Source organism: Mustela nivalis, assembly GCF_964662115.1.
Source record: "Mustela nivalis genome assembly, chromosome: 5".
In the NCBI taxonomy this organism is placed as follows: Eukaryota; Metazoa; Chordata; class Mammalia; order Carnivora; family Mustelidae; genus Mustela; species Mustela nivalis.
Window position 1 is genome coordinate 154,779,324 of NC_139024.1, and position 27,550 is coordinate 154,806,873.

The 27,550-nt window shown below is 43.9% G+C and overlaps 1 protein-coding gene across 11 annotated transcripts in view; it reads right to left on the reverse strand.

The window, feature by feature from the left end:
* Positions 1-27,550, reverse strand: part of CARMIL1 (capping protein regulator and myosin 1 linker 1) — a 297,975-nt gene that overhangs the window by 99,150 nt on the left and 171,275 nt on the right. For all 11 annotated transcript variants that reach the window (XR_014311992.1, XR_014311993.1, XM_082731456.1 and 8 more), the window contains exons 13-20: positions 24,208-24,311; positions 21,644-21,721; positions 21,431-21,507; positions 18,141-18,245; positions 13,912-13,981; positions 4,703-4,784; positions 3,868-3,967; positions 3,709-3,763 (exon numbers count right to left, since the gene is read on the reverse strand). Coding sequence is in view for 9 of the 11 variants with exons in the window: in XM_082731456.1 (XP_082587582.1) it covers positions 3,709-3,763; positions 3,868-3,967; positions 4,703-4,784; positions 13,912-13,981; positions 18,141-18,245; positions 21,431-21,507; positions 21,644-21,721; positions 24,208-24,311 (671 nt within the window). In the remaining 2 variants the exon portion in view is untranslated. The remainder of the gene's footprint in view (positions 1-3,708; positions 3,764-3,867; positions 3,968-4,702; positions 4,785-13,911; positions 13,982-18,140; positions 18,246-21,430; positions 21,508-21,643; positions 21,722-24,207; positions 24,312-27,550) is intronic.

Sequence of the window (27,550 nt, forward strand, 5' to 3'; positions counted from 1 at the left end):
TCTGGCCCAGCCCCTTTGGTACCTGAATTTGCAATCCCTGAGTTCAGCCAGAACGGAATTAAGGAAGTGAGTAAGGAGAATTCTAGAACCCAAACCAACATGGCCCCGGCTGTCCGAACTCAGTCTTCCCCGGGGGATCTGGACGTCTTCCGGGTTGCTTCAGGTGGTCTCGAGGGGCCCAGCCATCCTACACAGTTTAAGACGCTATCCCTTTTTACCCATTCTATTGTTGATAGAACAGAAGGACACCCAGGTGTCCTTCCACGCTTCCCTCAGGAGAGAGGTGGACAGAGCTGGCTTCGGGTCAGCAATGAAACACAAGGTGTCTGTGTTTATCCAGAACCTTCGTACTTACTCCATATGCACGCTGACATTACAGTGGAGGGGACACCAAAAACAGTGGCTTGGGCCGTCCAGGCTCCACCATAGCCCCTGGGTTCAGGGCTTTCGAGATGTGACTGGAGACACTGCCTGGCATCTGTCTGTACCCACACTCGACCACCAGATGCTGATCGGGTCAGGATGCATCAGCAACAGGGCTGGGGGAGGCCGGATGGGGACGCTAGTGGCTTCAAGACTCCGTCACCCACAAAGCAACGTTACGCATTTGACTACAGTTCTACCAAGTGACCACGCTTCCCGTCCTCCCTGTCCAAATCTGGCCATGTTTTCTAAACTTCGTACAGCTACAGTAAAAATCACAAGGGAACATATCAACGTGACTCAAATTTCTGAAATGAGATGACACTGAGAAGCGGACAGTCCGCTGATGCTTAGACATAAGCAGCTTCAGCGAGCCTGCGTTGATGCAAAGGTCCCACACTCCAGGAAACAGAAAAAAACTGAACTACAATGCTTCAGCCTCGGGAACCTTCAGGTTTCAAATGAAAACAAATGCGGTGTTCCTTTAATAAAAAGCTCGACTCCCAACTCTCGTCATTTCAGTAATCTCTATTCAACTACTACAAAAATGATACATTACAGCTCCTTCCTCATTCTGGAAAGCTGCCAAGTCTCCAAGCGAGTAAGCGCTGATTCCAGTACTATATTCAAACTCCAATACACCCCAGTTAACGCTTAAAAATAATAGGCAGAGCCATTAACGCGAGCGGAACAGCCTGAACTGCACGCATATTTATAAGGTCACCCCTTCCTGACTTCCTGCACTTTCGTGGAAGCATACTGTTTGAAATCTTACTATTTCTTTTCACAGCTGAACATGCGTAATCTGAGATTCTGTCTCCTTGCTACAGGCATTCCCAGGAGAAAGACGTTCGCTTCCACTGGTTACAACATGGGTTTGCCTATAATACTCCAAAACAAGATTCCCTGTCATCTCGGCCCCTGCGCGTTACTGTCCCAGGGCTCGAGGCGCAGTGGCCTGACAAGCACGGTCGGTAGTTGAGAGTGACACGGGAGCCCCGGCATCTAGATTGTTCTAACCAAAAGAATGTGCAGCATGTAGCAAAGACAGTATTCTGCGAGCCGTCAAAGAACAGATTCTATACACACAAAGTCGGGGCGTACAAAGCAAGTGATGCTTTTATATATGTAAAAATTTTCAAAAAATAAAAAGAGAGCCCAATTGTGTCAGTCACAGGTGGAATTCTGAGAGTCACAAGCCTCAGCTCCTAATCATTCTGAATTGTTTTGCACATTACTAATTCAGAAGTAGGAAAAAATAGAAGGTAATTGCTTTTTGAAAAAACCACCTACTTTTCAGTGACATGAACACAAAGAGCTTTCTTTCCACTGTATATGATTAATGCCACACTTCTCCAACTTGCTAACTTGACACAATTCATGTTGATGGAGGAAACTTTTCCGCCTGCAAATATGGTTTGAGGTGTGTTTTAACTATCAAGATTGTTTTTAAGTGAGGGACTTTGGAAATTACAGAAACAAAAGACCCTTGTGTAATAAGCAAAATGTGAAATTTTAAAATCTATTTGTCATAAAACGTAAATTTCCCGAAATGTGCCCTAGGAGACAAGTATTTGTGGATGGGGCGCCTGGGTGGCTCAGTGGGTTAAGCCGCTGCCTTCAGCTCAGGTCATGATCTCGGGGTCCTGGGATCAAGTCCCTCATCAGGCTCTCTGCTCAGCAGGAGCCTGCTTCCTCCTCTCTCTCTCTCTGCCTGCCTCTCTGCCTACTCATGATCTCTCTCTGTCAAATAAATAAATAAAATCTTTAAAAAACAAAAAAAAAGTATTTGTGGATGGACGGCAAATGTGATGCTGCAGTATTGGCTTCCTTGAGCTTTTAAAACTGGGCCGAGACTGGGAAATCAGAAACCCAAAGCAGGGTGGTAGAAAGTTCAATTAAATAGGCAAAACTGTATCAATTCTGATTTATGACCCGAATTTTAATAACCCAGTGAAAAAAGTGACAGAACAAGGACAGTGTTACCAAATGAGGACAAAGAGAAGGGCCCATATTCACTAACAATAATGAGTTTCACTTCTAGCCCATAGGTTGGAGATTATATTCATACAATAAAGAGGCAGGACAACCGAATTTTCTCCCTCCCTCCAGATTACAGCCACACAGAGAGGCGTGGGCAAGTTCCAGTCTCCACCTCTCCTGGCCCCTTAGCTTGCTCAGAAAAGGTAGCTTCCAGTCCTAATAGAGTTTGCTACTACCCTATATGGAACTCAAAAGGAAGAATGACACTTTTAATTTAAAAATGTGTCATATCTCACATGATTCACAGAGGAAATCACTCTTATGACCTACAACACAACTGTCACAAAACATTAATTATGTGAGTCTTTGTCGGAGAACACATGTTGATTTGGGTTGGAGGAACCGTAAAAGCTGGTTGGTGGCCAAACAAGACTCCAGTAAGAACGGACAAACTCTTCAGAGCATCATTACAATGTAAGGCACAAAATATACGATACACCAGGTTTAGGTTAAAGGAATTAATAATGGAGTGCTTCTTGCTCTGTCCACAAAATCTCTTTTTCCTGGGGTGCCTGGGTGGCACAGTCAGTTAAGCATCTGACTCTTGGTTTTGGCTCAGGTCATGATCTCAGGGGTCATAAGATCCAGCCCCGGCTCCAGCTTCTCGTTGAGCGCAGTCTGCTTGAAATTCACTCTCCCTCTCCCCCTCCTGCTCATGCTCTCGCTCTCTCTAAAAAAAATCTTAAAAATATGTATCTTTTTTTCTTTTTTTCTAATGCACTTTAAAGGGCAGCAAGAGAGGATAGGGTTTAAAATTAAATTTCTTTACCCTGAACCGCGTCTTGGCCAGGAGCAACAAAAGGGAATACGAGTAGAAGGAGGATACTAGAGCTCTAGAAGAAATTCAAGACAGGTGGCCAGCTTTCTTAGTCTTTTATAATTCTGCATAATTGCCAGACGGAATTCAAATTAGCAAGATGATGTTTCCCAGCATGATATAAGGTCAGAAAGTCAACTAGATTGAAAAAATTCTCATGCCTGCAGATTAGTGCATCAGCTGAAGATAGGAAGTGGTAAGTCTTATTAAAAGACGGGCTTACAAGTCAATTTATACTTCTTTTAATCTTTTAGTTACAATCTTCCTTTAATTAGGAATGAGTTGAAACGAAGAGCAAGCAATTTTAAATATATCCTCTGACTGTAGTAAAGCATAAATATTTCATTTAAAAAAAACAAGAGAAATGGTGTCTACAGATAAAATTACCTGAAAGCATAGCAACATTAACTGGAATTAATACTCACCGATTCCTCGTCTTGAATCATCTGTACTAAGTTGTCCAACACAGGGGTCAGATTTCTAAAGAGATTTTAAAGATGTGGACAGTGGAATCAAATCAAAAGCTCTCATGAGGTTGCTTAGTTTCATCATTGTCATATTAAAAAAAAATTCAAAACTCTTACTTGGATTTCATATTATTAAAATTTTTGCCTAATGCCAGGTGCTGTATTGATCTGTTTTTACTGAGCCACACTATTAGGGTGGATAGGTCAGATTCTAAACCTGGAAAGAATAAGAGTAAGCAGATAATCAAAACACACATGTATAAATAAATTCTCAGCTGGTACATAATTAAGCAAAGGTGACATGAACTTGGGTGACTTTCTATACCATCCCGAGGGCCCTGGGATACTAACCTTCCATTTTCAAAGGAACTTTTTCACTCTCTTTTCAAGTCCTATTATTTCATAGGGATAAACTCATTCTCAGCTAAGACTTAGCCTAAATCTCATATACAATCAGTGGCTACATCCAGTCAGCAAGGAACAGGGAAAGGATGGTTCTCATCTCTGCCCACGACTGTGTAAGAGAAGATGCCAACATCATGTTTGCTGGTAGGGGACTCCAGTGGCCTATGCCAACTAAATAGGCTCCCACTCACGCACTACTATAATTGGCAGAAATGAAGCTACTGAAACAGTTTCTGGGTAAATAAATAAGGATTTTATTTTATTATCACCAAGAATGCAGAAGGTTAGACCAAGTTCATTATCAATATTCTGGTGACAATTTTTTTTTAACTGACTTGTTCTCTTGCACTTTTGGCTGTGGTATCAACTTATTAAGACTTTGGCATTGACGTATGCCATAAATAAATTCTGTTAAATTTAACAGTCCTATTAGTCAAGAAGCGAGGTAACATGCCCATTAAGGTATTGTCTAGGTTGGGCTTTCTGTTTTCCCCTTACTAACTTGCTTCAAATACTATTTCTGTTTCTTTTCTGATTTCAGACTTACCGTTATCGGAGATATCTAAGCTGGTGATGTTGTGGATCTCGGCGATGCAGCCTTCTAAGACTTGTGCGCCTCCTGATCTCAGCTGGAGAAACACAAAGGACGTATGAGGTAAAGGGGTTACCTACTGGACGTGGAACCAGAAAACATGAAAAGCAGGAGATACAGTCTCTGACGTTGTGCCAAAGGCTTATTAACTCTGTGGTTACCATCAATGGTAAAGAGCCAATGACTAGTCATTGCTACTAGTCCCCATAGCACTGAAATCAGGAAATGGCTAGAAAAAGGAACAGAAAGATGGGGACCATACTCCCCATCAGCATGGGCAACGCAGCCTCCATCAGCCCACAGACACTGTCTTCATTTCTGACTTTTGGAAACCTACAAATCTCTTTTATACGTGAGAAACTGGTATGGATTTTGTTCAATTATTCCAGATTTCAGGGCCGAAATCCACCAAGTAACAGCAAAACAACCAAAGGAGACAACGAAGATGAAGTCTTGTTGACTGTCAGCCACTGCCTGAAGGACCCAGCCCGGCGCCCCACTGAGGCGGGGTGCGGTCACACGGTTACAAAGCAAATGGCGAAAGGTGATTATTAAATGACTTGGGCAAACTCATTGAGCCACAGAAGAAAAAGATGTTAGATCAATTTAAAATATTATTATGGTTGGCTTATAGCAAAACTAATTCTCATTTCATGACCTCATTTATTTTAAAGAGACAGGCAACCTATAAAACTCAATACTTTGTATCCTTTCCCATCAAACCACAAGCTACCTACAGAGGTCAGAGTATCTTTTTATTTTCCACTCAGCAACTATGTGAGTTCCTCTTACACGTAAAGGATTTTAAAGGATGTAGATTTCTCCCAAAGGGACCTATGGCCCCTTTGCTTGGCAAACTTACTATTTAACAAGGGAAAGAAGCTATCATTTATTGAGAACCTATTATGTACCAAGGGAATATGGTGGCTTCCTAGATAGAAGAAAATTAAAAATGTATCTAAATTTCTATACCAAGTATAAAATGCAAAATGCTACTTCCTAGAACTTGTGCAAGTTTAGATGTAAGAATATAAAGAATCCTTATTTCACTATTTTAGATGCAATGTTTTTATGGCAGCTGGAACCAAAAGGGGCCAATTTCCCTGGCTGCTTGGGTGTCTGGAAGAGTTTTTGCACAGATCTTTGGGACTGCCCTTTATCCGGGAGTATTTTGGTTGGGCTGTTTAAATTCAGCCTTTCCCACTTTCTGTGGTGACTGCAAATTCCTCTGGGGGGCCTGAACTCTAAAGGGGAGTGTCACACAGGGACAGACCTGGCCAGGAGGCTGGTCTACACACTTGAGGGAAACCTAGACCAAGCAACACCCAGTTGATTGGTTGAGGGGCTTTTACCCAGTGCGTGGGAGCAATGGCCAAGAGTCAGCCGGTCATTTTACTACCCGTAGCTGTCTTCCCAGGAACTCTCGAGCTTACCCACAGGCCCCGAGCCAAGCTTTACTGCATCATCTCTAGACTGGCCCCAGCAGCTGCTACTCAAAGCGTGGTCCATGGACGGGATGCAGTCTGCAAAGTTTGCTACTGGTCTTAGCTACAATACATACAGAAACTGACTATAAATGCTAAAATTATAAATAATTTTAGGTCTGCTGCGTCTATTAACAAAAAATGAGGGCTTGTGTTTTTTATGTCTTTTTAAATCTTTTAAAAATATTTTTTTATTATATTTTTGCGAAAGTATTGGTTTTTGATAAACTAGACATTTTTTTAAAAAATGGTAACAACCAGGTTCTTCACCGCAAATCATTTTGAGCAGCAAGCCTTCAGAGCACAGCTTGTTAATACTGGAAGAAGTGAATGTATGTTCAGGTTATGTCAAAGGTAAAGCAAAAGATATTTCAGGCAAATACTTCAAAGGAATATAATTTGATATTCAGAGCATGAAAAGACGATGCTTTTGAGAAGATAAACCTAAGTGCCTAAGTCTCCACAATCTGATTATTTGCTGTTAGTTATGTCTCTGGTGAGAAGTAAAATTTCTACCAGAAAAATCTCGACTTATTATTATCAAGTACGTAAAAATATTCCATTTACAAATATGGAAAGTACAGGTGACATTTCAAGGGCTCAATGCTATTTACTTTACAAATACTCTTGACTGATGATATTTGTAGTACACCATAAAATGAACATTTTCCAATGGCTAAAAAGCAATTGAATATATCCACAGACCCTAATTTATTGATTCATAAAGTACTTACACAGTGGCCAAGCTAAGGAAAGCCCAAGGAGAAAAAAATAAAAACACGTTATCAGCAGTCAACAGAACAGAGATGCTGAAGCCTTTATCAATATATCAGGTAAAAAAGCAAGAGTCAGAAAAACACTTCCAGCTAAAATCTGGTCCCAGAACCAAAATAAAAAATTTAACGAAGAAAAGAACGGATCCTCGGTTACCAAGAACATTCGATTGAATTCAGAGGTTATTAGAGGCCTAAAACTCTCCCAAAGCTAAAGCTTCTGCAAAACAGTAAAAGCTTTTCCATTCCTGTAAGTGAAAATCCTTTTAAATGAATTTGCATAATTAGAGGCTGTGCCTGCATGTGTGCGTGTAAAACTGGTTTTTAAATTACCCTCATTTGGATCCTACACACTAGCATTATGGAAAAGAAAGCAAGATCAAAGACGAGGCAATGTGACTGAATCCCTGAGTACTTTTTGGAAAGTTAAAAATAAACACACGATTCTTTCCACAGAGAAGGGTCCTCTCACTCAAGAAAGGTGGGCACATTTCAGATGTGACTCACAGTTCTACGTGAATGGTTGCATCTAACCCTCAAATAGCCATTATGGGGACAAGAGAAGCAAGGGAAAAAGCCTAGAGAGAACTTTTAATAATTCATTTTCCTTTGGGGCACCTGGGGGCTCTGTTGGTTGAGCATCTTGACTCTTGATTTCAGCTCAGGTCAGGATCTCAGGGTCCAGGGATTGAGCCCCATGGCAGCTTCCCCACTCAGCAGGGAGCCTGCTTCTCACCCTCTCCCTCTCTCCTCTCCCTCTCTCTAAAATAAATAAATAAAATCTTAAAAATAATCATTCATTTTCCTTCTTCAAGATCACTTGCCATTTAAAACAATGTGGCAAACACTATAGATTTCAATATAAACTACCTCCCCCTGAATTATCATTGTTTTTCCAAAAGAGTCCCAATTTCAATTAAAAAAAATATATATATATATATATTTTTTTATCCTGGGCAATTTTCTCACATAAAACTGTGAACAGAATAGGTTTCTCCAAAGGACAAAAAAAAAAAAAAAAAAAAAGATTTGACAAGGTCGGGTTCAAACTGTCCTCTCGCTAGCAGGATCTGATGCCAAAAGGCAATTCAGAACCTACGAAGATAGATACAAAACATCATTTCCTAGGTGCAAACAGTTGTGTGTTTCATATTCTTCCAATATACTTCCTGCCATGACAGCAGTTTCCACTTTGCGACCCACGTGTGGGGCCCAACAGGAAACTGATCTGTGGGGGGGAACCACAGTTAGACCCCCTGCCCCACACACAGCACACCTGTCTTCGCGCCTCAAAGCCGGCGGACCACTATCAGGTCGGACGGCATTGCCTCCGAAGATCCTGGTCGCTGGCTGCGACGTCCCACTCATTACACATTTTAGCATCTGGGGCTCTTCTTTCCAGACATCATCAAAGCATCTCGCCATGAACAGTGGAACGATGTGCAGGGAAGTTTCTCCTTCAAAGAAGGAACTCTGCACCCAGACCTACAGCTAATTCCCAGCTGTAATTAGCCTTAGCATCTCCTCCGAAGCCTCGGAGATTTGGAAGGAGAGTGCGGTGGAAGAAGGCAGTTGCAGCACTGACCTGCTCTCCTGAAGTAGGTGTTTATTTTATAAATGAAGAAGATTTCATTTTTCAAATGAAGAAGATTTCGCAACACAGGCCAGAAGGACAGACGCACGACCTCCCTTCTGATAGATGGGTACATGGGAAGATTCCTCCGAAAGCCAATTTCACTACGACTATAGAGAACAGTTCCGAAATGCTGCTTTGGAACTAACCTTAGAGGCAATGGAACACATTTCTTTGAATGTCCGCACAGATGCCGAATCCTTGCCCTTTGAGAGTGAATTCGAACCAGCCACAGGCCATTCAGAGACAGCTTGGGCCATACAGGGTGATGGGGTTTTGTGTCTGATATCAGGCATGACTATAAATGGATGAGACTAATTTTTCTTGAAAGTTTTAAAATAGTTTTGACGGCAAGTCCCAAAAATGTTTCAGAAAAGGCAGAATATTTACATGGCTTCTAAAGAAAAATTTGCAGAAAGGCCATACTGCCCCATGCTGTGAATTCGGACATGGAAAATAAGGTCTCACTACAGTAATCCTCTTCCTTCCCACATTATGGCTCACATGTGCCGGGCTCAGTAGAGGGCCAGATACTGTCCCGTAAGCTGTTCAATCTTCATTCCACAGGTGAGAACCAAAGGCTGAAGGAAGGCAAGCCAACTGGCTGAGTCAGGTTTCAAAGGGTGCCTTCCTGATTCCAAAGCGCCCACCCTTTGTGATGACCCCTTCTGTCTCCTATGACTACTTGTACTCCTTTTCCTAGAGGGATGAGTCCTTGCTGGTACTGTCAAGACCAAGGGAAGGAAAATGAAGTGGTAACATAATTCATGGGGGACACCTTAAGAAAGGCAGATGTTTTCTTCTCTAAGTGGAGATGATAACTGAAAATGAAAGCTCAATTTCAATACTTATTAGCTTAGCCCTCACGGATCAAAAGACTGAAGCCTCAAATTTTGGATTCAGTTTTCCAGAGAACAATGACATTTGCGTTGGAGGAAAAACACCTGCCTGGTACTTTCGTTTTTAATAGCAGTAGGTATAAATGTCCGCTCTCATTCTAACTGATGAACGTGAAAAGCCCCCTTCAGGGAAATACAGAAATACTCTGAGAACCACAGAGACAGCTCCTCGGGTGAGGGGAGCACGGACAGTGAAGGACGCAGCAATGCTAAAATCAAAAACCATTTGCTTAAGCAAAGCTTTCTAAGTTTCCTATGTAGACACTTAAAAAAAAAAAAAAAACTACTCAAGTGTAGTTGACACGCAGTGTTGTATTCATTTTACATGGACAATATAGTGACTCAACAATTCTATACATTAAATGGTCACGATGGTAAGTGCAGTCCCCACCTGACACCATACAACGTTATTACAATACCACTGACCATATTTCGTCTCTGTAAACAATTCCAACTTTAGAGTTCTCTCTCCTCCCAACTGGTCTCAACCACCATCTGAGACAATCGCCATTTATTTTCTGTAACACCCACACAAACCCGTTTTTAAAAATTAGCCAGTGGCAAGTAGCTATTGTGTAATAAAAGGAACTATTTACTTCTAAATAGACAAAGACTATGTGGTATTTCTCACTCGTGCTTTGTTTCCATGGATGGGGTAGACCGTTGTATGAGAGGCATTGTTAGGGGGCAATGAACTCGTTCAGTGCCCACACCAGCAACCGTCCAGCGTTGTACCTTAGACAGGTGACTTTTCTCAGGTCAGCCCCTCACCTCGACTCAGTCATCTCTGATGAAATGACTTCCCAAATGACATGGTGTCAGGGAGAAGTTTTACTTCCCACTACCGAAGGTGGGAAATTTATGTGATCGTGGGGAACATGATGGGTGGAATTCTTGCCTGATTTTGACCAGCATGTGTACAGGAGAGGGGACTGTGTCCAATATGGCTAGAGAGAGAATGAACAGAAAAAAAATAGATACATGCATAATTTTAAACTTCCTAGTGGGCAACAGACTTTTTCTGAGAGTACTACCTCAACTCTCAAGTGTCAAATAATTAAAGGGTTAGCAGTTAATCCTTACATGGCCAAGCATTCTAAGCAGATAACATCACAACCCCAACACCTTTACAGGAGACATTCACTCCACCATGCAGAGGAGCGAAGTGAAACCTAGTTAGATCTGGACACCTGTCTGTAAGAAGAAAAATGTGACAAGACACCTAAATTTAGAAAAATCAATGGGGGTACCTGGGTGGCTCAGAGCATTAAGCCTCTGCCTTCAGCTCAGGTCACAGTCTCAGGGTCCTGGGATAGAGCTCCGCACTGGGCTCTCTGCTCCACGGGGAGCCTGCTTCCCCCCACTCTCTGCCTGCCTCTCTACCTACTTCTGATCTCTCTCTGTCAAATAAATAATTAAAAAACCTTAAAAAAAAAATCTCTGGATGGTAAACATATTTAAAAAAAAAAAAAAGAAAAAAAGAAAAATCATTTGGTGTTTCACCAACTTCCACGAGCAGCAAGAAAAGGTGACTTTATAGACGTGACCACCGGGACCGTGATCAAGCGTTAAGGAGGTGGGAGAACATAGTACTCCGGTAGTCTGAAGGCTTCCCATTTCTCAGCAGTACCACCATATCACAGAATCCATAAGTGAATGGCCAACACGAAGCCGTGACTACCATCATCGTAACGGCCAACCCTATCATCAGAGAGCAATCATTTGATCTGGATTCCTGCCTTAGTAAGAACAAAATTATAAAGGAAAAGTCTACTAGCCAGTGGATAGAACCATACGAAATCGCCAACAGTCTGCCATTTCTGACCTACAAAAATGTCGAGTTTATCGGTTCGCCAATAAAACTGTCTTTGAAGGTTATCCTCAGTTGGATCACAAGGGAGTTTAAAGAACAAGCCATATAGCGATTTAACAGTGTTCATATGGTATCTGACAGCTTCTTTGAGAAGAGAATGTCTAATCATACTTGATGTTCTAATAATTACCCGTATAATTAACAACAATCAGGAAAGCATACTTTCATCATGACTGTCATTAGTAAGCCAGATTATTTCAGCTTTAGACCACACTTTCCTCATCTAGAAGTGTGGGAACCAGATGATCACTTATGCCCCTTCCCAGTCTGATCACAGAATTAAATGGAAGATGTCGTACTGATCACAATTCCTCTATTTAATGAGGAGAGTAAAACATTTGGGTCATTCAGTGGTATGAGCTAGAGAGCAGTCAAGTTTATACCAATCTGCTTTTTTTGGATAGAATAACCCTTCCTATCTCCATTCTTCTTACCCCTCCCCCATACAAAAGTTTTCACTACTACCAGGTTCTGTAAGAAAGTATTGGTAAGCGATTAATTCATATTTCCAGCCTTGGTTTCTATTATGTGGTCTGTCTCCACAGATAAAAGCACAGTGGGGGCATCTGAGTGGATCAGTCAGTTAAGTGTCCAACTCTTGATTTTGGCTCAGGTTGTGAGATCGACTCCCCCCGCCACCGGGCTCTGTGCTCAGCATGAAGTCTGTTGGAGATTCTCCCTCTGACCCTTCCATTCCTGTTCTAAAATAAATAAATAAATATTTTAAAAAAAAAAAAAGAAGAAGAAGAAGAAGAACACTGATTTACACATGAAAATTTGATAGTATAGGTTTTTAGGGGGTTTTATGTGTTTTGTTTTTTGTTCTTTTTGGCTTTTCTTTTTTCCAAACAAAATGACTGCTAAATCACACACAGTTGGTGTTAACTCCAGCTCAAAATTAAAAAAATAAAAAATAAAAAAAAAGATCCTGCACTTACAATTTACATGATATTATTTCATGCTTGTCAGTTTCTAGAATTTTCAGAGAGGTAAAGCAAATGTTCAATATTTGGTGTTAGGCTTGGTACCTGGCATTTTTTTTAGGAGCTAAGGGAAATGCAAAATGAGTAAGATACTAATAGCATCGTCCAGAAAGTTACTGCATAGTGGGGAGAGCACACAGGTGCTAAGTGAACAGTTACACAAGATCCTGTAAGGGTCACTGTCTACATGCATGTCACCATCATTAAATGCCAGACAATCAGAAAAGAACAAGATCACCAAGGGCTGAAGCAGTCGGGGAAAATTCTACAGATAAACAACCGCAGCAAATAACCCTTACATTTCCCAGATGCCCTGGAAGCACTTTGCAAAGAAGAGCTCCTCTAAAGCCCTAACGAGCCATTGAGAGAAGCACTGATGTCTCCATTTTGCAGGCGCAGACACTGAGATTTCGGGGTATCATTTAATTCATGTGGAACTGCATACCTAGTAAAGGCCAAACTCAGATCGAACCCCAGGAGTCTGATGTAGGCATGGAGGACACTGGACTTGAGCTAGATCCTTGGAGAGGGGAACCTCGAGAAAGAAGGACATGGCAGATGTGTTCCAGGAAGAGAGAACAGAGGGCATAAAGGCCCAGGACCAGGAATGAAGGGACCTCACCCACAGCCCCGTTTAGAAGGAACCACATATGACGTGGTGGGTAAAGCAAGGCTCTGAAGGGGCCGGGTGGCTTGTACCTGGGTATTTTCTTTTTTTAAAGATTTTATTTATTTATTTGACACAGAGAGAGAGAGAGCGAGAGAGGGAACACAAGCAAGGGGAGTGGGTGAGGAAGAAGCAGGCTCCCCACAGAAAAGGGAGCCCGATGTGGGACTCAATCCCAGGACCCCAGGATCATGACCTGAGCCGAAGGCGGATGCTTAACTGACTGAGCCACCCAGGTGCCCCTGTACCTGGGTATTTTCTTACTGGTCTCCACACAAACTGAAAGTCTCAACGCTGTAAAATTTTGGGGACCCTCTAAAATATAGAGGCTCTTGGTCTCAAATTATCTTGCTGATCTTTGGTAGGAAGGGTCTGGAATGGCTGTAATTTTGAGAAGCATCTTAATTTTCCTGTTTTAAATCAAGACATTAAAAAATAAGACAAATGACAAGACAGCCATTCTCTTGCAAACTCTCTGAATCCAAGTCAGGTCACACCCATCTGTCCCCGGCGAGGGGTGCAGAATGTGATTTTTTCATAACGGTAACGCTAGTTTATGGCTGTTGTATCTCAAGGCTTCATCATAAAATACTTAAGCAACTGGCATTAAGAATGAATTTAAAAAACCCAAGTCATTAAAAACACACTCGAATGCTTTCTGAATGGCATTCTGCGGCTGTTTGTAGATAAAGCTTGCAAAATACAGAACACCAGAAACTTCTGCAAGATGTGTGTTTTTCTGCCTCATTTATCCCCTCTGGATTCACAGGATCACACTTTTTCCAGGAAAGAGGCAAAGCGTTTTGGAGGCTATTCTAATCCCTGCCACCCATAGTCTGAACGTGTTCTTACCTCACAATTGCTGAGATCAAGGGAAACCCCCTTCAAGTTATGATTGCAGGCCAGGCCCAGCAGCAACGCTCTGCAGGGAAAAAACACACACATGAGACACAAACTCCACAGGCTGCGCCAAAATATGTTCTCCTGCTGAATGGAGCCCAGACAAGGTCAAGCACCAAGTCGGTGTTAGAACGCCAGCCACATGGCAGCCTCTCAGATGCAGTGAGAGAATGATGCTGCGACATTCTTCTCTTTGGTGCAGAGCAGGCCCATTCCGAATGGCGGGATTGCTGTTCCCGGGCAAATAAACTGACAGTACCCCTAACCGCATGCTGACATTAAATTGTGTTCCCCGCGGGTCAATTCCCACCTGCATCTGCTTGAGAACACCTTTGATATTATTTAGAAAATCACTGGGCAGTTGTGATTAGAGCAGCAAAGTAACACTGGTTTTCCCCAAGGAGCAGATGGATGGTGGGGAAGCCAGGCTCCGCGGTAGCCAGGATCGGGGACTGCCATCTGGGGAGGGGTGTCCCCCCTACCCCTAGCATGTATGGAAGGAGGCATGAAGACAAGAGCATGGGAGAGAAGACCCAAGTCTCCAGGATCCTGCTTGTGTGTCCAGCTACGACCAGCTGGTCTCGGGGCAAACCACATCACCCCCGTGAAGAGGACTGTTCTGACTGCACGCTGAGGAGACCGACCGATCACGTGGCTCGAGTCTCAGAATGGATCGGTTCCACCTGCTCAAGTCAGCCCAGTAAAACCCGACACCCTTCACTGGGCTTGATGCAAATATCTCACACAGGCTCACGCCCCTCAGTCATCCTGAAGGGATCAGAGACCTCAACCAGGACCCAGGGAGAAGCACACGGGGAGCACCAGAGGGGGCTCCTGCTCTGGGGCAACACATGTCTGTGTGTGTGTGTGTGTGTGTGTGTGTGTGCGCGCGCATGTCACTGTAAGGCAGGCAGACAGGAGGGAGTACTGGGGGGTAGACCCCAGGGCCACCTCCTTGGGGTGACTACCTGCTTCTCAGTGTGCCCAGGGAAAAAAAGACTTCCACCCCATAAGAGTGAAGTGGGAAGGCGACTCTTTCACACCAGTCCCCGGGATCTCCCCTTCTGGGGATGCTCTGGCCTCATCTACCCAAAGAGCAAGAGCGCCCATGGGGCATGTGGAGCCCACGATCCAGTAAGAGGGCTGGAGGGGGTAGTGCCTTTCCTCTCATTCCTTCAAGCTGGCTCACCAGTCCCTTATTCTACACGCCGGCCGAGGAGAAAAGCTGGGCAGCTCTCATCTGTGGGATGCTCCCGTTTCATTTCTTACTAAACTGCTCCTTCCCCCAACAAGTGCTGTTCCCCCTTTCCTTCTTGGGGGCAGTATTGAGCCGCTGAAAGTGCCTGGGACTGAGAACCCAAAGGCCAGCCCTGAGGTCCTGGCTCTGTACCCACAGTGGGGTGGCTCCCATGACGTCACCCATCACTTTTCTCTCGGGTGCCTCTCAGCAAAATGGGACAGTCAGCACATTCCCTCCGAGTTCGAATATGTGCTGAGTTTCTAGAATTTAGCCACACATTTGAACACTCTTATTCTTGGAAGGCTTATATGGAAGGGAAATTCTCCCTCTTCTCCTGACATGTAGATTAAGGCCCAGGAAACAAAGCTGCCCTTTTAGATATTTAAGGACAGTACAGGAGAGCAGAGATGAAGACAGACCAGCTCTGAGACTGGCAAAGACGAAGAACCCACAGCAAGTGTAAAACAAAACCGGACGGAACGAGAACGAAGCCCAAGGCACACCGGGGACAGCTCTCGGCAGGAAGCATCGTTACTTTCACCAGGGATGGAAGAACAGCCTTAACGAGTGTCCATCAGTCTCCATCGTTACTGCAGTGCTGGTTAAGACAAGAATTTGTATCTCATTTCGCGGCTCCGGACATGTGATGCTAGTTAGGATTCCTGAGTAGCTCATGCAATAGGTTTCTTAAAAATACTCAGCCGGGGAGCCGGGGAGAAGGGGGGCCATGTGACAGGGAACAAGGAAGGGCACAGGGAAGCAGGGACGGGGGAAGAAAGCGAGAGCACCAGCATGAGCATAAACAGGACCTCAGGCCTCGCTCTGAGTGATGCAGGAGCCAGGAGCATCCTCGGGATACACGAGAACCTTGCTGTTCTGAAGACTGTAGGAAACACGAGGGACAATGTCACCAGGCTCTTTACTAAAGCCCCTGGGATACTTCATCGTGGCCTGACACGTCTGCAAGGAAAAGGCACAGCTGCAAAGTAGGCAGTCATAGTCTCTGCACTGCTTTTGAAGAAGTCCCAAATGGTGGGAGACTTCTGCAGGACACGGTGATGTCCAAACGGAGAAGGTTTCTCTCAGAAGACGATGCACCGCTTTAGCATATTTTCTTATGGCTGCTGACCCCCAACCTTTCAATAAGCTAGGGTCTCTCTCTGTCCCTCTTGGTGCAGGGGAAAGTGATGGGCGAGGCGTGTCGGGAGCCCGTGGCCACTGATGGCCACTGCCCGGCACTGCGATGCACCTCCCAGAACCCCCATCAGTCTTCCTCCAGGGCGTGACCTTGGCCCAAGAAATGTGCCCCACCCCAGGTAAACCCCAACACCTCAGTTCTGTTATTTCTTTTCAAGTTCTGGCCTCACATTAAATATAATTAATTATTATTTTTAAATAATATTTAATAATTAATTAAATATTTAAAATTCAAAATTTTGCTTACAGAATCTTTAGCCATGGAACCTTTTCCCTCACGTTAAGATTTTTACTCAGTGAAACACAGAGCTGAAGAGATTACTGACAGGACACTATTAAATATTCCCACAAATAACAGGCCACAAGATTTAACAGCTACAAAATAACTCTTGAGGTATAATTTTTATCAGCAGGTCTCTATGCTAAACAGTACACAGTAAAACCCAGTGCTGTGGTGGTGTGGAACGTTCTACAGAATCACTGATGCTAACCAGTGAAGAGCTACTCTGTATGTCACAGGACCGAGAACACGGAAAGGACTGGAGTACCGGGTATCTGTCAGGAACTTCTGAATAAGGAATCTCGTAGCGGTACACTGAGGACAAGGATCAGTCCGGATCTGCTTTCTACCCAGCGCCCTCCTCATGTCTGGCATGGTGCAAATGCTCCACAAATATTAGCTCAATGAATGAAAGAGTGAATGAAGTAAATATAACTAAATTCTTATGCATCCCCATTTCGAATACTGATTCCATTGGTTTGCGTAATAGCAAACTCAATGTATTAACTCAATGTTTAAGAAGGAGGCCTGCTGATGACCACTGGGTTTTTTTCTTGGCACTGGACTAGATCTACTGTCCTTAAAGACGTCCAGTTGTTTTGGTCTTATGGTGCCATAGGAGATACTGCGATTGATTTCACACCTCTTGAAAGAAAAAAGGCAAGTCACAAATTAGTTGAAGATTAATTTTCTAATAAAATGAAGAGCAGACACTGATTTTAGCACGTCACACAAATTACAAGGGAAAAATTAAACGCTGATTTACATGCCAGCTGGGGAAAGGAGAAATCTGTGCATGTATTTGAACGCGTGTGACCTGTACGTGTTCGTAACTACCCGAAAATATGTTCTTTAGACTCGAAGGGAATTTGATCCTATAGCCCTTCCGATTATTTCTGGCCCTGGTGAACAGAAATTTCAAGGACGACAAATTATCCTCAAATCTTATTTTAGTTAAAGAGCTCAACTTCCCCGCTAGGGATACTAACCCAGCCAAGTAAACACACAGAACAGACAGCCTCTGCTGACTGAGGTAATTCAGGAACTAAAGCATCTGAAAATGGATTCCGTTGCAAACGGACTGTGCACAGTTTACTATGCTTAGAAAAATACGGAGAATAAGTATTGATTAGAACACACACATGAAAATACCTAAAGCTCAACAGATGTTAACACAAAAGCAGTGATACCTGGCAGGGCAACATCTACGGATCAGTGACAACTGCCAAGATCATAAACCAAAGAAAGGTTTTTTTTCTCCCCTTGAAAACGCAATACTATCAACAGGGCACAATGTCTTCAAAAAGAATGTGATCTCCTTTTTGTGCCCCGAAATGAGAAAGGCATTTTCATCTGCTTTGCCTGTCTTAGGATTACATGTCTTCTGCTTCCCCTTCCCTCAAGCACATTCGTAATAACAAACTGAATGTTAAGCGATCTGGAGAAAATGAATTAACGACTCACTTTAAGGGCTCAGGAGACAGTTTTGTGCCTGAAAGGTTGAGTTGCATCAGGGACAGGGAGCTACTGAAAAACTGTTTGAAGGACGGGGGCACTTCTTTTCCTTTCCTGAAAAACAAAATGTGAGAGTGATACCAGCAGTTACACTTGGGGTCTGGTAGCCCATTTCTGGATTGGCAAAGTTACCCACTGGTTATTCGGAAAAAAAATCCATGACTCCATTATATTTTGGGGAGAAATTCAAAGGTAAAAAGAAACAAAATGTCTGGAAGCTAAATAAATCCAGTATCATCAAATAATGATGGGAGAAGTTAAGACATTTCATATAAGTCCTTAAAACTACCACCACTCATTGTAGCCAAGGATCTCAAACTGTGTTTTACCCATAGATCTCCTTGTTGGAATTTTTAAGAAACTAGAGGTAAAAGAGGATATCTAGTTCTCACAATTTATTTTTATTTTTATTTATTTTATTTATTTGACAAGTAGGCAGAGAGAGAGGGGGAAGCAGGCTCCTCGCTGAACAGAGAGCCCAATGTGGGACTCAACCCCAGGACCCTGAGACCACGACCTGAGCCGAAGGCAGAGGCTCAACCCACTGAGACACCCAGGTACCCTATTTCTCCCAATTTAATGAGCTTTCCCTCTGGGTGGCACTGAATACTAAGGATCATTACAGGCACTGGGCAAAACTGTTAGACGCGGCCCGTCTCAGGTACAAAGACATGACCTAATGTTGAGCTCAGTAACAACAAAAAGTCTGAATGGCATGATGCCTGCTCACCTCCTATATCCATAGGGCAAATCTAATCATTTCAGGTCAAATATTTAAAAAAAAAAAAAAAAAAAAAAGAACTTCAAAGGAGATGGCTACAGACTGCAAATATGGGCCCTTGTTATGGTAGAAACTGTACATCTCAGAAAGAAGGCAGAGTCCATGCCACACTAGGAGGGTCTTGGGAAAACAAGAGCCCAGGATCAGAGTTGGAACGTGAACCCATGGCTTCTTTTGCTCTATCTGCTAGAAGTGACGCGAGTCCCGTGCGGCAAGCACTCAGCCGGGCAGAGAGGAAGCTCTCAGTTAATGGTAGTTATTCAGACTCTCGGGGCAGAGGCTAGGCTAGCAGTCTAGCTCAAGCACGTATTTCTTGTACAGAGGTCCAGGAAAGCCTGTCAAGGTTGGTTTTAAAACAAGGTAATTTCAGGCTACCTAAGAACAACTACCTAAGCAACTAGAATCTCTATGAGGTTGACAAATAAATTTAAGAGGAAAGAGAATTCTGGGAGAATATATATTAGATGTTTCCAATGAACTCTGGCGCCTATAGTGGAATGATGTAAGCTTGTAGACTCCTGTTCGTTTTTGATGGTAAATGTTGCTAAAATGCTCGCTGAATATACTTCTCCTACTACTTGACTGGATGTCTACTGTACCAACGTTTTCAAATATCCACTGCTCCTTTCTGTGGGAGGACCACGCTTCATTCCCCCACTGCTGGCAGGCGTGGCCAGGCAAGTCCCTTGGCCAAGAGGACATCCCATCAGACAGAAGTGACATGTGTGACTTCCAGAAGGAAGCTGCACCAGCTCGTATGAGCTATAACTCTTTTTCCTCTGCTATGTGGCTAGAGATCTGCATTCTGGAATCAAGGCAGTATGGCCACTCACAAGCGACATGTCACAAGACCACCACTGCGGAAGGCCATGGAGGTGGGGGTGGGGAGGGAGGACCATTTGTTGCTACAGAGCGACTCACCTACCCTGACTGATACATGTAGGAACAAAAGTATGAACAGCCTGGCTGACAGTCCACAGCTCAGGGTAAACACATGAACCTCAAGGTAATTACTAAGGGCTGGTTAGGACTGTGCCTAGGTGACGGGCTGGGTATTTAATCACAACTTCTCACTGGATAAGCACGGTCCTACTCTGTAAGCTTAAGAGCTCTGAAGGCCAGTCGTCCCAGAGGAGGCGCCTGGGGAGGCTCTCATGTTATTCGGTTGAGGTGCTTGTGGCATATTTTTGCTCCTGTAAAGATTCACTTCACCACTGAAGTAATGGACTGACTGCGCTCTAAAATATAGAATAATTTATTTGCGAGGCACAACTATAGAATAAACCCGGCTGAACAGCCTAATTTTCCAAACAAGTGAGGGTTATGCCTTTGAATATAATATACCAAAATGGTAACTTACTAAAATGGAGGTATTTCGAGTAGTCAGCAATTCTCCCTATTATTACAAGGCACATAATGACGAAAATATTGTTTGTGATCTACAGTCAATATTCTGAATGCTAAGGGTCATGCGGTATTAACACACTGGATGGTCCCAGAATTTCACAGGTGCGAACCCCAGGTACTCTTCCTTCTTTTCCCTCCATTTTAAGTTGCTGCTGTTTGTGGATACTCGCTGCTTCTAATCCAACGCCCTACACCGCAAACAATTCTAAGTCAGCAAGTAGAAATGAGGTGCTCAGGCTGGCCCTCCAATTCTACAAATTAAAATTCATGAATCCAGGGCGAACCTGGGTGGCTGTCAGCTAAGCGGCCGACTCATGATTTTGGCTCAGGTCAGGATCTCAGGGTCATGGGATCGAGCCCCGCATTGGGGTCCCTGCTCAGCACAGAGTCTGCTTGAGTTTCTCTCTCTCCCTGCCTTTCCGCCCCTCCCTCCTCCATACTCTCTCTCTCTAGAATAAATAAATAAATGTTTTTTAAAAAATTTCATTAAAAAAAAAATGCATGAGTTTGGGGCAGGCTATACTCTTTGCCCCGCAAGGGAGTTTATACTTGTTTCCCAGTTTGTTGTTGAGAAGCCCCTTCTAGAAGAGCTTTTCCTGTATGAAAAGAGAGTGCCCGTCCCACAGGGCAAGCGGCCGTTAGCTCACATAGCAGGCTTGGGGGACGGCAAGGACCATCCATCACACTGCAGTGAGAAAGTACAACAAAAACTCGTACTTCCGGGGCGCCTGGGTGGCTCAGTGGGTTAAGCCTCTGCCTTCGGCTCAGGTCATGATCTCAGGGTCCTGGGATCGAGCCCCGCATCGGGCTCTCTGCTCAGCAGGGAGCCTGCTTCCTCCTCTCTCTCTCTCTCTGCCTACTTGTGATCTCTCTCTGTCAAATAAATAAATAAAATCTTTAAAAAAAACTCGTACTTCCAAGGCCTCGCATTCACAGATTACGGTTTAAGGCCACCTCCCTGCACACACAACCCATATCCTTTACCGCTTTGTTTTCAGATCACGACAACAGACACTCCTGGAGCACAAGGGTGACGGGTACAAACCCATACCGGTGCGAGAAGACAGCTCTGGAGAGATTGAGCACAGCTAAATACTGGAGGCATCCGCGGAGAAGAGCTGCACAGACCTGTGAAAAAGAGAAGGCGCTCTCAGCCTCCAGGATTTCGGGGCCTAAGAGACAACTTCATGACGGAGAAAGCCCTCTCTTGATCCCCCGTAAATGGCTGCTCTGACACCCCAGCCCAGTATCCAAAAAACATTACCATGTCCAGGGAACATTCCGTGTTGGATAAATCCAGATGAGCAATGGCATTGGGCTGGGCCAAAAAACTGTACATGTACTTGAGATTAAAAAAAAAAAAGCAAAAACAAAACAAACACATTAGGATCTAGAAACACACACATGCACATTAATATTTTAAAAAGAAGTTACCCACGTAACTTTCATTCCCATAACATTCTCTACTCTTCCCAAGAGGACAAGCAGAATTTTATGTCCGTCCATGCCGTCCCTGAGAGCAAAGTTATTTGAAATAACTGAGAGCAAAGAATATTTAAAATAATATTATGTCTGAGTTTAAAAAAAAAAAAAAAAAAGGCCAAATGAACTCTTGGCTGCCAAACCCCCTTTTGTTACACATGACTTAGTTTTCCTGATTAGCTCCATTTTTATAATTTTGGAGCAGTGCTAATTAATTTTAACTGCTAAGATTAAAATACCACCTGACTAGCACTCACCCTCTCAAAATGCTAATCACTGTTGAAAGTGTTCAAAGATCTACTAATTTGAATTTGAACCATCAAATGGTCTCAGGCTATATACTCTCTTCCATCCAGTGCAACGATTTTTTTCTACCCTTAGTTACTTCCAAAATCTAACAAGAAAGGGTCGGATGGCACTATAGGTTTAGGTTGTTGTTGTTGTTTTTAATTTCACACATAGTTAGACATGTCAGGTTTCGAACGCTCCCTAAACTCTCCCCTTATTCCTGCGCAAGACCATCAATACAACAAATGGAAGAGTTCTCGGCTCTTCTCTACTTGCCCCGAGGAACCACGGCCAGAGTCCACCGAGAGCAAACCAAGTCCGGGTTCCTGCCCCCAGGAAAACAACTACATTCTCCTTAGCTTCTCTGGATGTCAACAGATCCTTGCAAAAACTAACGAGCTTACACCGAGATGTCCTCATCCTTAGTAAAGACTCACGGTGCAGTGGCTTAGCTCTATCATGCTTGAGCAAAATCCTCTCTACCAACTCGGAAAAGCAAAAGACTCTCCTGTAAATACTTTAGAGTAACTAGACACACAGCAGACTGGATTATGAGAAGTTCTGATCCAGAGAAATAATTTGCTCTTGCTTCTGTAACGATCTCAGCCTCTCTTGGGCTTTACTGAGCATGTGGGTCTCCTCTTGGCCACCAGCTGGGGGAGCTCTAATCACCCTCCACAGGTGACAAGACCCTACTTGGCCAAAGCACCTCTCCGAAGAGGCAGGTCCAGCTCGGCCCCTGGCCCTGAAGACAGGGGCCGGGTAAGCCCCTCCCTGCTCCTGCTGGATGGCTCCCAGAACCTCCCAGAACCTGTCCAGGGCTGTGAGCCCAATGCCACAGGCCTCGAGTTTCCACTTCACTTTCCCTAGAGGCAAACGGGAGCAAGACCCACTCTGTCCGAAAAAATCCCGGGCTGCTTTGCTATCTACCTTACGTGACTATTAATGTCCCTATGTTAGCAGAGTCTTATTATTTAATCTTCAGGCTCCTTTTTTATCCCTCCATTTCCCTAGTTCGCCACCGTAACGTCTTAGTGATCTCCCATCTGACTTCCAGTTTCATATTGGGAGGAAGCAGACCTATGAATCATCATGGGAGGTGATAACTAACATGGACCGGCCATGCATTGAAGAAAATCACGGCACACTGGGAACCAGTGTTGCTTAAAATGGGTTCAAGTGTCAGGGAGAGGGAAGAAATCCTACAAAAGACTGTGGCAATGTTCCCTGCCTTACAGGGAAAGTAAAACACAAGGAAAATGGGAATACATTTCACAATGGTTCTCACCCCCACGAAGAGGCAGAACGCGCATGAGGAGGGTTCTTCAAAGACGCACACTTGTTGTCGGCTCTACACTACAAGGAAGCATTGCTTCTAAATTCTGTCACAGAGACCAGAGGGGACAACTCCCCAAATCTGAGAGTGAGATCACACCTAATTCACTGTACCGATAAAATCTGCCAGCCATTTATATTACTGATTTAGCTGCATGAAAGTCTTATTTCATCATAGGGGAAACTTTTTGCCTTTAAATTTGAACTTATTTAAAGAGTGGCCCCAATGTATTCCCAACCCTCCCCTTTCCCTACTGTATTCATGGAATATAGGATTGGACTTTATCCCAAAATCCTTTTACAACTGTAAACTATTAAAAAACAAAACAAAACAAAACAAAAAAACAAACAGAAACACCTGTCTTCTCAACAATATTATTTAATGACGAAATCATTCAGTTTACATTTCTAATCTTTCTTATCAGACAATTATAAGAGGTTCAATAATGGTTAAAAGGAAGTGGGAAAAAAGGTCCTTCAGAAAAAGTGTTTCCAAAAAGAATTCACACTTTAGCAATATCAAGTTAACAGAGGAAAACATCTATGCGTTAGACTACATGTAATTAAGGACGGCTCTGGGATTTTTCTCTAAAACACATCCTAAGCTCATAACTAAATGATCTGAAACTCTCCTGAGAAGAGAGGAAAGCCATGTTTGGAAATCATTCCAGGCTTATGGAATACGGTGTCTTTGAACATGGCTGTGAGGAAAGGAAAACTTACCGAGAGGTCGTCTCCGCGGAGGATGTTCCCTGAGAGGTCGAGATGGGTAAGGGTGGTGGCGGTCAGCGGGTTGGCACTGAGTGACTGAGAAAGGCTGTTCACCCCTGCAACATGGAGAAGACCTAGCTCGTTCCCACTCCGGGACACAGAACGAGGTGTGGGAGTGTCTATAAATGGCCCCATCAGATTGCAGGACAGAGGTTAGCCACAAGTACTGTCCCCAAAGGTAGGACTGTCTTCTTCCCACCTCCCCTCGGGGTGAACGGCGGAGTCAAGGACACAGCCATCTCACTGGGCAGGAGAGAGAAACAGAATTGGCTTCCTTCTGCTCCACTTCTGATGTGGCTGGAAAGGCTGGGACTGGGAAGTGCCAGAATGAGGCACGAGAGTCGGACTGGTCATTTCTAGCTTTCTCTTAATTCTGTTTGGTGCCCCTGACTTGGTGTGTGGGATTTAAGTGATGCGGTGGTACCTACAGGCACTTCTTGCTATTTAAAGTACTTAGAGGTTAAGGTAGGAGTCAGATAACTGTTCTACCTAATACATCATTCCGAAGGCAAAATTCAGAGGGAAATGGATTTTTCAGAAAGGGTGAGAACACGATCTGCATACAATATAAGCAGCAATCAAAAGCAAAAATGGATAATTAACACTCTACACACTACTGACACACGTAACATAAAAAGCTCGGATCAGAGTCCACTGAACGGAACAGAATGGAACAGGGTCTCGCCACCTCCAAAAACCAGGAACAAATACATGAGGAGGACGAGAGAGTTCTGTGAGGGGAGAACCACGTTCTTTCCTAAGCGGTAATAGTCACGGAGGCACGGCTGCTGGTGGGTTCTCCTCAGGCCACTTCTCTCCCCGGGGAGAGGAAGGCTCTAGAAGGCAGTCCCTACAAAATGGGAGCTCAGGGGCACCTGGGTGGCTCAGTGGGTTAAGCCTCTGCTTTCACCTCAGGTCATGATCTCAGGGTCCTGGGATTGAGCCCCCCACTGGGCTCTCTGATCAGCGGGGAACCTGCTTCCGCTCTCTCTCTTTCTCTGCCCATTATGTGATCTCTGTCTGTCAAGTAAATAAATAAAATCTTTAAAAAAACAAAAAGACAAAAAACAAAAACAAAAACAAAAATGGGAGCTCAGCAGAGTCTGGCCGCTTGTGGGGATTGGAAGAGGTTAACACACACAGCAGCTCGGATGTTCATTCTTAGGGTAACAGAGATGGGGACATAGCCAAGCTCTTCATGTCTCTATGGTCGACAGTTCCAATGTGTGTAGTTTGGAAATATGGCGATTTCTAAACTGGATATACATTCAAAAATTTTTTTCCAGCAAAATTCTTAAAAACCCCAGCCTGTCTTGAGCACCCTACAGGGAGACAGGGAAGCTGGGGGGGGGGGGTGGTCCCCACTTCCACAGACCTTCCTTGGGATAAGGGACAGGGTGGGGCCTGCCAGTGGGCGTCAGAATTGGCCACAGTGGCAGAACTCAGAGAAGCCAGGAAAAAAGCAGAAGGTCCCAAGAACAGCTTCGCACGGGAGCTGGTCTCTGCTCTAAGGGTTTGGAATGTTTGCTGCATGGGACTGATGAAAGGGTTACTATCTTATCCTCTGCCTTTGGGGGGTTACACAACTGACTGCAGAATGTCTGTGTCTGATAAAGACAACTGAGCCATTTCTCAGGGGTGACTGTGCCTCTGGGTATTGGGAGAGAGAGAAGAGACAGAAGTGCAGAGGGAAAAATATTTTAGTTCCGCACCAGGAAGCAGACCTTGGCTATCAAATTCAACATTTGTTAAGTGCTCGTAAAAATGTTTATAAAATGCTGGGGATTGGGAAAGAAATGTAAATGAGACCCATTCATCGCCCTTAAAAAGTTCAAAGACCATCAAGAAGGAAACTGAATAAACTCCAGCATGAAAAATCAGCACTGCACAAGGAATATGTATTCACTACAACAAAAGTTTATCTAAGACCGGCTGTCCGCCAGGCATGGGCTTTTGAGACCCTGGATCTGTGATGTTCCCTCGAAAAGACAGTGGAATGAGAGAGAGATGCAGTCAAATAATCATAGTTCAGTGAGGTAGGTTCTAGAGGTAAGAGACAGGAGCTTGGCAATGAAGGTGGTGGAGATTTGATTGATGATGCTGGGTAAAAGGAACTTGCCATGGCCTACAGAAGGTTAATTTCTGGAGGTAACATCTTCAGTGGGTACCGTTACTGGTAGGACTAGTGTATTTTGTAATGGAATAATTGAGTTGCCAGCGTGGAGAATACCAGATTGTCTCCCATCAAGAAAATCATTTGTAAAATCCCTTCCTTAGTGAGGTATAACAAAGCTCAACAAATAAATTCCAAAATTAGAAGGTCAAATGAGTCTCGACAGGAAAAGGCTCCTTGACAAGTGTGGGCGCTTGGCAGTTGGCCAACACCTGAACAGAAGCAGGAGAGAATTATATTCTCAGCTCAGCTTCCTGCCACTAAATCAGAATGAAGGACTTCCGCCCCCACCTCTGGAGCCCATATCCACGTGAGGCTTCTGTGAACAGGCACAAAAACAGCAGGAAAATACAAAAATATAGGATGGGAAAAAAATCAGGGCTCTCACAACTCAAACTCAGCAGATTCACATGCCATTCTCGATGCCGGCTGTCTAGTGATTGTGACCGTGCTTCGTACTTATTATTGGAGTGTTTACAGCTGGAAAAAGGTGGTACCAGATGGCCTAGCACGGACGTAATCTGGCAACCAGCAGGATATTTACTAGAAATCCAGAAAACTATCATTTAGCTAACATCTGAGGGAGAGAAAGGGTATTTAGAGACAGTGGGGATGTCATGAGGAGATTTTTTAAAAATCTGTCTTGAATTAGGGAGCCATGAATATACATGTTTTCACAGAAGTAAAATACAAATGTTAGTCAAATTCAGCAAAAGATCAAAACTGCAATGTAATCTGAGTCGTTGTGAATCTTCAAAGCTTTCGGATACTACAAGAAAATCTGCAAGAACAACGAAATCCTTTAAGAAATTCTCCTTTTTATGAGGAAAAAAAAAAAAACCAACATTCCAAGACAAACATCTCTTAGGAAGGACAGTTTTAAAAATCTCATTAAACAATATTAACTCTCAAACCACAAATTTTAGCGCATACAAACTTTGTGACAGAGGGAAGATAAACGTGACATGATGACCTTTATCTGGGAAGGGCATGGGGAACGTGGGTCTGTCCTCGCTCAGGAGGAAGCTGAGGATCTCTGCTCTGCCTGGGGGACCTCCCACCCTCATAACACCTGGAGGGACAGGGACATAGTGAGGGGTGGCACAGAGGTACCCCAGACCC